Source organism: Argopecten irradians, chromosome 11 (genome assembly GCF_041381155.1).
Source record: "Argopecten irradians isolate NY chromosome 11, Ai_NY, whole genome shotgun sequence".
Classification (NCBI taxonomy): Eukaryota; Metazoa; Mollusca; class Bivalvia; order Pectinida; family Pectinidae; genus Argopecten; species Argopecten irradians.
In genome coordinates this window covers 9,120,666-9,130,492 of record NC_091144.1, presented here as the reverse complement: position 1 = coordinate 9,130,492, position 9,827 = coordinate 9,120,666, and the positions used below count along the sequence as shown (strand labels likewise).

Here is a 9,827-nt window from a genome sequence, read left to right as displayed (position 1 = left end):
ACACACAGTACAATATCTAACAGTTATAATACATTATAGCTACAGTAGAATAGATCTCAATAGTATAACTCCACATTAATTCACTTATGACAGATAAATACTATTTTCTTTATAGTAGTATCCCACAACAAATTAATACTATTTCTATTCCCACTAATCTATTGTAGTACCACACTATCTGGAACTACCGCAAGTCTACGACCTTGACAGCGTCGCTAATGTAAATAAACCGAATAGACAAGCTGTAAAAACCCCTGTTCTATTAATAGCCTAACTATGACATCACACTTAATACACCAAAGCCATTTACATGGGAAGATAGGGGCTGAGTTACGTAGACCCTAGGTTATCGGTTCCGAGATCGAGAACACGACTTACCTCATCGACTACAGGGGCGCAACTGACCCGGGGGCATAAGATGCCCCCCGATGCCCCGAATTCGCGTGCGGGCACTCCGTCACGCTGATTGGCTGGCCAAAATAACCAAACCGGAAATGTGATTCCCAACCGCGGACATGCGCAACACAATAGTCGAAGCGGAAAAGGCTGTCTGAAGTTTGCAAGATTAACGATGCCTAAGACGGCAAATAACATCACTTAACGACCGTAATATAGGTAAACTCGACATCGCGTAGATAAGATACAACTCGCTAAAACCTAGAATAATCGTAACACGTATTATTACCGCGGGTAAATACGACAATCTCACAAACTTCATCCAGTCACATGGCCGGCTAGTACAACTGTAAACGTAAACATGTCATCGTATATTAAACATTACAAACTTATCTTTACTTAATACATGGAATGATGACAATAATAACCATCTATAGATATATGTACAATAGACGTAATTCTAGTCACGCTACATTACTCCCACCTCACTAAAATGTCCGCCCCGGACATACCTAAATACAACATAAGGTGTAGTTTACCATCTTTCACATGTAGTTATACTTATGCTATTGTGGGCTAAACTATCACAAATAATGAATTAGTTAAAGATATACACATAAACATGATATTTCTGTACAATTCTTATTCTTCGGTTACACTCGTCTTAAATTACGTCGTTTATATTTACACTATCAAGGATATAACAATTAAATTAATAAACATGGACTAAAAATTATTTATCGATAAATGTGCTTAATGATTACACACCACTTTCAAACTCTCTAAATATTCTCTATTCTCTTGTATCATACTTCTGAGTTTACTGCTAACTCTTCTAGTATAAAATATTGGATGTACAAACATGTACACTTTCTCACCAGTCTTCACATAAATCTCTATGTACCACTCACAGAAATATTTACCTTGTATAACACTATACAATTATAATAATTCTTACACTATATGACAATAGCATGGTACTAAATACACACTGTACCTATATAATATACACCGTCACTCGTCAACATTCTTACTAGTGTTTGGTTATACTAACACAAACACACTATTGTGGCACTATGTGAAAAGTTTAAAATTACTCGCTAGTAATTACTATAAAGATACAAATCATTTACATAGGCCTATTAATATCAAAATATTAGAAATATCCACCCCCCATCCCAACTACCTACTAAAATTGGTCTACGTCTGCGTCGCCTTGTCGGAAGTCTTCTTACATTCAGGGTCCTTGGTCCAAAAGTCGGTCAATTGATACGTCGTCCCGTCTGGAAGTGTCGCCCTCTCTACACGTCGCACACTGAGAAATCCCTCGGGCACAAAATATCTTTTGAATTGCTGTCCCTGGCTCCTCGCTCTGTTCTTGTTCTTCTTCAAGAGTTGTGCAGTATTCCCCTCCAGGATAGAACTAGGGGCACCCAAGAAAAAGAACCGCGGATCCTCTGCCAAGTACTCGAAGTTCAAAGCAGTCTGCTTACTGTCCAACATATTATGGTCATGGCTAGCCTGGGTACCTGTGCTGTCTCAGTAGGCGTAGGCTCCTCAGCCGTCACAGCCGCCCCGGGTATGAGGATATCCTCCGGCACAACTACATCCTCCACCATCTCGGCGCCACCCTGTGTCCTTTGTTGAGCCACAATAGTCCCACTGGTCGCTGTCTCCACCACTGGTGTAGATGCTAGTACTTGTCTGGTATCCAGTTGGGTGGTTCCTATCACTGGTCCAGCCTCCTCCCCTACCCTGGCTTCCTTGGTCACTTCAGGGAGCTCCATGTCGCCCAGGCCCAAAAGGTCCACCTCCTCTCCCAGAACCACAAGCGGCGAAGTCCCCCACTCTGACAACAGAGGGGATGGAGGACACCTATCCAACATACTGGTCTGAGGGGGTGTGATGTCCGTCCTCCTAGGTGGGTCAAATGTCACCTGATCCCTCGCCACCTCCCTCGGCCGTCTCCCTCTTGGGTTCCCTCTAGGACGGGGTCTCTCCTGATGGTCCCTCATGTGTTCCCTCAATCGGTAGGCCCTCGCTCCAGGAGTAGAAAAGTTACACATATGGCAATACAAACGTGGCCCATGTACCGACTTGACATGCCGATTCAGCTGGCCTCTGCTGTAAAACCTCTTGCCGCAATCGTCACACTGATGAAGGGGGGTTGGTTGCGCTGCCTGCAGGTAACGTTCTCCTTTGTAGGTAACATAATGTTGGTGAGACATGGTGATATGTTTTTCTCTGAAACATATGAATACAAACAATCTTTTAATATTTGGTGTACTATCAAATATCCATATAGGTTTTCTCCTGATTGTCTCTATGGCCTGAGTATCCTATCTGACGAGGGTACGAACCACTTCTTTACCCTGCCCAGGTATGGCTTTAACTTCTGCATGTTTACTATTTTTACTTTAGAACGAGGTGCCCTCTTTACTTTGTACACTAGGTCTGACAACTGTTGAATTATAATGTATGGACCTTCCCAGGGTCTGGTTAACTTTCTACTACCACCCTGTAACCTTGTGTTGTATACCCATACAGCATCTCCCGGTTTATATACTGTCGTCGAAGCATTTAGGTCATAGTGTCTCTTTTGTCTGTCACTCGCTCGAGTCATCTGTTTACGTGCAAGGTCATGTACAGCCCAAATTCTGGTCCAAAGGTTCTCTAAGTAATCCACTGAGGTTCTCTCGAGATGAGTCTCATCTGTCGGGGGTTTGCCATATAAAAGGTCCACAGGAAGTTCCACTTCACGTCCAAGCATCATCATAGCTGGGGTCTCATTAGTACTTTCATGTACAGACGACCTATATGCGTACATCACTAGTGGTAATTTCTCTTCCCAATCTTTTTGGTCCTTAGACACCATCTTGCTTAGCATATCCTCTATCGTGCGATTCAACCTCTCTACAAGACCGTCTCCTTGTGGATGATAAGGAGTAGTGCGGGTTTTCTCAATTCCAAGCCGCTTACATAATTCTTTGAAGAGGTTCGACTCGAATTGCCTCCCTTGATCCGAATGGATTTGTTTTGGTATTCCAAAACGAGTAATGAAATTGTTCAACAAGATATCAGCTACAGTACTAGCCTCCTGATTTGGCATCGGAAAAGCTTCTGCCCACCGTGTAAAGTAGTCAGTTATAACTAGTAAATAACGGTTACCCTTCGAAGACTCTGGTAAGTTAACCATAATATCCAACCCTATTCTCTCCATGGGAGCTCCTACTTGATATTGTCCCATTTTTCCTCTGGTACTGCGCCTAGGTTGTTTCCGGGACTGACACTCAGGACAGTGTGCTACCGCTCTCCTCACTGTCCTGTTTACTCCAGTCCAATAGAATCTGGCCTTTACTCTGGCTGCCGTTCTAGTAATGCCCAGATGTCCTGATCCCGGATCTCTATGTAACTTCCGTATAATGTCCTCGGTGAACTTCTTTGGTAAGATCAACATGCCACACTACATTTTCTGATCCCTCTTTGACCCAACGACGACGTAGTACTTCATCTTTTAACTCAATTCTATCCCATTGAGCCCAGTATGCTTTTACGTCCCCTGATAAATATGCAATATCCTTCCACTTAGGACGTAATCCAGCCTTTTTCCACTGCCATATATATTTGAGGGTTTCATCCTTCTGTTGCTGGTCTCTCAACTCATTTTGTGGGATTTCCTGTGTCCAACCACTGGATTTGGTTGTTACCGTTCTAATTATATCATTTCTGTTTTCTGTTTCAGGTAAAATATCTCCATTGTCCTGTTGCTGACGAGCCTCCTTCACTTTCTGACAGAATTTACATTGGTCACATCCTCTCCTCGACAAACCATCTGCGTTACCATGTATACGCCCTGGTCTATGCTGAATAGTATAATCATATGTGTCCAATAATTCCAACCATCTGGCTAGTTGTCCTTCAGTATTCTTGAAACGCTTAATCCAATTTAAGGCTCCATGGTCAGTTCTTATGAGAAACTTTGCCCCATATAAGTAGTGATGAAAGTGTTTCACTGTTTCAACCATTGCCAACAACTCTCTCCGAGTTACACAGTACTGTCTTTCTGCCTTTGTCAATGTTCTACTAAAGTAACAGATCGGGTGCTCGCCATCTTCATATTTGCTGTGATAGGACACCTCCCACTCCGAAGTTACTAGCATCTGTGTCTATAACAAACGGTTTTCTTTACATCTGGATACTTGAGTACAGGGGAGGTAATCAGAGCCGTTTTCAAAGTCATAAATGCTGTCTGACATTCCTCGGTCCAATGGAATTTCTCTTCTTTCTCTTTGTGAGCTTGTGCAAAGGCTTGGCTATATTTGCAAAGCCTTTAATAAATTTCCTGTAGTATGAGACTGTTCCTAGGAAGCTACGTATCTCTCTCACACACTTAGGTTGCGGCCAATTTGAAACTGCATCCGACTTGGATGGGTCTGGTGCTATGCCTTGCTCATTTACTATATGGCCCAGGAATTTTACCTCTCTTTGTAGAAGCCTGCATTTTTTTGGTGATATTTTAAGACCTGCTCCCCCTATCTTTCCCAGTATAACATCTAACCTTTCCAAGTGTTGTTCAAATGTATCGGCAAAAATAATCACATCATCAATGTAAATCAGAGCTGAATTGCCCCTCTCATCAGCTAAGATACACTCCATGAGTCTCTCAAAGGTTGCAGCAGCATTACAGAGTCCAAAAGGCATGGAGTTGAATTCAAACAATCCACTGGTGGTTGAGAAAGCTGTTTTCTCTCTGTCTTTTGGATCCATTTCTACTTGCCAGTAGCCGCTTTGAAGGTCGATGACTGAAAACCATTTGGATCCCCTTAAGGTATCCAGTGAGTCATCTATTCTGGGTAATGGATACGAGTCTTTTACGGTTACTTCATTGAGCTTACGGTAATCTACACAAAAACGCCAAGAGTTGTCTCCCTTTCTCACTAGCACAATGCCACTAGCCCATGGTGATTTTGAGGGTTTGATCACTCCAGTCTTCAACATCCTTTTGATTTCTGCTTCTGCATCTTCCCTTTTAGCCAATGGTATTCTCCTAGGTGGTTTTTTGATTGGATGTGCATGTCCAGTATCGATCTTGTGTTGGACAATTCCTGTTTTCCCCAAATCGTCCTTGTTTTTAGCGAAGACCTTACTATGTTTCTGTAGTATTGCCCTTACTTGCTCTCTCTGTTCATCTTTGATATGATCTCCACATGATTCCAATACTTGTTCCATGTGAGGGGGTAGAGTTCCTTCTGCAGTATCCATATGCCTAAGTTTTGTATCTCTGTCAGACACGCTGTTGTCTGGAATGGATGTCACTTGATCAGGTCTTATGGTTTCACACTCGGCCGTAACTGTTCGTTTAAATAATGTCTGGGGTTTATCGGACAGGTTAACTACTCTTACTGGTATTAACTCCTCTCGCGTATCAAATATACACCTTCCGACCAAGATCCCTTTATCATTTAATGACTTACTTCCCCTTTCCACCATAGCATTTGGCTCTACAGGACTATCACCAATGACCTCTGCCGATACAATGACCTCAGCAGCTGGGGGTATAACGGTATCTTGAACCATTCTTATACGAAATACCGTTTTAGACCTCTGGCTCTCTAAATGACATGGTATCTGTTTACCATTCAAACTAATTGTTTCCTTTCCCTATGTTTATTTCCCCGTTATAGGTCTTTAGGAAGTCATATCCTAGTACTATAGGTACTTCTATATCCGCCACAATCATTTTACATGTGTAAAGATTTCCTGTAATTCTAAGAGGAAATGTAGCTATTCCTTTGGGTGTAACTAATTCTCCATCTGCCATTCTAAGCTTTCCACATCCAGACTCCAATGTTGGTCTCACTCCAGCAGGTAAACTTTGGTACACCTTACTGTGCATTACTGATATGGTTGCTCCTGTATCAATTAAACAATCTACCTCTTTTTGATATACTTTGGTCCATATGAAAAGTCCATCTTGTTTGGTTCCCTTATTTGAAATCTCAAAAACATGTTGGGGTCTCTCTTCATTACTAAGTAATGTTTCGGCTGAGGCATACCCCTCTGTCTCAACCTCTAGTGGTTTAAATGCTCGGCTTTGTCTTGTTTTCCCCTTTGGTTCTGACCTTGACCTTTCTTATGACCTTGGTTCTGACCTTGACTCTTATATTTCTTCTGATTTGGCTGAGACGCCTCCTTGCAGTCTGCTGCAAAATGTCCAGGTTTCTGACAGTTGAAACAGACACGTCTCGTTTTACATTCTGCTGCTATATGTCCCTGTCTGTGACATTTGTAACATTTGATGTTATTAGGATTCTGGACCTGTTTCTGTAAATCATCAACTCTCCTTACCAAGTGTTCAATCGGGTCATTCTCACTGTTCTCATCAGCATCATTTGTTATCTGTCTGAAACTCTGGCGGTCACCTCTCCCTTTACTTCTGCCAGTCTTGAAAGCCTCAAATTTAAGGGCTAAATTCAGTGCTTCATCTATATTTTCAGCGCTACCCTGACAAACAGCCAATTCCATATCTTGGTCATTTAAAGCATCTCTAAAGTATCGATAACCTAAACTGTCCCTGACCTCTGTGGGTGCAGTAGGGTATCCTAGCCTAACTAATCTTTTCACATCTTGTGCTAATGATACCAGAGATTCTTTGTTCTTTCTCGTCCTTGACTCTGCCTGTGCCCTATACATCTCACACTGGTTCCTTGGTTCAAACTTGGCGGTAAGTGTTGGTACCAGTTGTTCAAAACTTCTCAACTGCTCAGGTTTCAGATCCCCTAATATACTTCGTGCTGTACCTGCCATGCAAGAGGCCAGCTTTAAAGCTTTTACTTCCGAAGTCCAACGGTTGATTGAAGCCACCAGATTAAAATGAGTCAAATACTCAGTCCAGCTGGTTTTTCCATCATAGCTGTCAGGTTTTGAGTACGAAACTTTGTCCTGATTGGTGTTGCTATGGTATCGGTAAGGGCTTAACTCTATATCATCTCTAGGACGTACACATATCTCCCTCCCCTTATCTCCATAACACTGGTCATGTGTCTCACCGAAGTAAAATTGGTCAGCATGGTCAGTTCTGTGGTGATCTGTCCAGTGAGACTCTCCTTGATAACTTTGATTACAGTTATGGTCATGTTGATATGACGGTTTACCTACCCTGTTAGACTGGTCAGGTCTATTAATGTCTCTACAGGTCTGGTCATGTTGATATAATGGTCTATCTATTCTATTAGACTGGTCATGTCTATTAATGTCTCTTTCTGTCTGGTGTGACACTCTATATGGTCGTTCAGGGATAACCCTAGTAGACTGGTCTTGTCTACTTTCCTCTCTACAACTGATCATGGTCATAATAACAGTCACTCTCACTGTCTGATAACCGAGTAGGAGTTCTTAGGTACTTCCATCTTATCTAGTCTGTCCATTATTTCTGACAACATGGTTCCTATTTCCTTCTGATGGGTTTGTAAACATTTCCATGGTCACCAACTGGTCAGTATTGTCTCCCTGGTCAGGATTGGTCTCTGGGGTTTGTATATCTTCTACTTCATCACCACTATCATCCCTATATCTTATAGGTTTTTGTCTCTTTCTTTTACCCTCTACTTCAACATTTATAATGTCCCCCAAACCTTTCCCACTGATCTCTACTACCCTTTCTGACTGTTTCTGGCCTAAATTCCTATCGGTGTCCCTATCTTCCCTAGCAACTGTCTGTGCTCTACGTTTCTTTGAATTTTTAGGCATCTTAATACTGAGATTTCAAAACTACAATAATACTGTCACTGACACTGAGTGGTTCTATAAGGTACTAGTTCTATACTGGATCCCACCGCTGCCACCAATGTAACGTGCTCGAGTCTACTTAAATAGTATAGCCCTCTGGTAGGCGAGGTGCTCTATAACCTTTGGTAACAAGGTTCAAACCCCTGGTAGCGAGGTACAACTTACACCTTTGGTAACAAGGTTTCTACAGGTACAACCTCTGGTAGCGAGGTATCACTATTACGCCTTTGGTAGCAAGGCTATAGATATTTAAGTTCAACCACTCAGTGACAGAATTGACAAACTCAGTAAATCAAGTTTCAGTATTTGTATTATTATTTATATGGCCATATAAACAACCAGGAAATTACAGATAACACACAGTACAATATCTAACAGTTATAATACATTATAGCTACAGTAGAATAGATCTCAATAGTATAACTCCACATTAATTCACTTATGACAGATAAATACTATTTTCTTTATAGTAGTATCCCACAACAAATTAATACTATTTCTATTCCCACTAATCTATTGTAGTACCACACTATTTGGAACTACCGCAAGTCTACGACCTTGACAGCGTCGCTAATGTAAATAAACCGAATAGACAAGCTGTAAAACCCCTGTTCTATTAATAGCCTAACTATGACATCACACTTAATACACCAAAGCCATTTACATGGGAAGATAGGGGCTGAGTTACGTAGACCCTAGGTTATCGGTTCCGAGATCGAGAACACGACTTACCTCATCGACTACAGGGGCGCAACTGACCCGGGGGCATAAGATGCCCCCCGATGCCCCGAATTCGCGTGCGGGCACTCCGTCACGCTGATTGGCTGGCCAAAATAACCAAACCGGAAATGTGATTCCCAACCGCGGACATGCGCAACACAATAGTCGAAGCGGAAAAGGCTGTCTGAAGTTTGCAAGATTAACGATGCCTAAGACGGCAAATAACATCACTTAACGACCGTAATATAGGTAAACTCGACATCGCGTAGATAAGATACAACTCGCTAAAACCTAGAATAATCGTAACACGTATTATTACCGCGGGTAAATACGACAATCTCACAAACTTCATCCAGTCACATGGCCGGCTAGTACAACTGTAAACGTAAACATGTCATCGTATATTAAACATTACAAACTTATCTTTACTTAATACATGGAATGATGACAATAATAACCATCTATAGATATATGTACAATAGACGTAATTCTAGTCACGCTACAATTGGTATAATGATAAAAGAAATACATGGAACTAATTAGTCAGCTAAATCTGCCTATATTATTAGGCATTTTATTTTTTTCCTAATATATAGTCTATATATTAGGGGAAAAAAGCCTAATAATATAGATCTAGGCAGGTTTAGTGGACTATATTTATAGTACCTAATATCATGACAAATGAAAATAAAATAATGGTAGACGGGAGTATAAAACCATATAATATAATGAAAACTCTTCTTTATAGCTGCAAAAACATGTACAAAAAAGGATTATTTACACTTAGAAACTCTTCACAAAACTTCTGCATATTAGATTTAACACAGTAATCAGGAACTTGTAGTCGATAAATTGCCGTTTTCAGTCGATAGCAGATATGTCATTAGACAGATGAGATTTCCAGCGATCGGATGTTTTGAATG

The 9,827-nt window shown here is 41.4% G+C and overlaps 1 protein-coding gene across 1 annotated transcript; it reads right to left on the bottom strand.

Annotated features, from left to right (window-relative positions):
- Nucleotides 1-253: 253 nt before the first annotated feature.
- Nucleotides 254-9,402, bottom strand: LOC138334702 (uncharacterized). Its single transcript, XM_069283375.1, has 2 exons — nucleotides 8,917-9,402; nucleotides 254-2,640 (listed from the first exon to the last, which is right to left on the bottom strand). The coding sequence occupies exons 1-2, from the start codon at nucleotides 8,919-8,921 to the stop codon at nucleotides 1,872-1,874; spliced, it is 774 nt and encodes a 257-aa protein (XP_069139476.1). The 5' UTR covers nucleotides 8,922-9,402; the 3' UTR covers nucleotides 254-1,871.
- Between the last annotated feature and the right edge of the window lie 425 nt (nucleotides 9,403-9,827).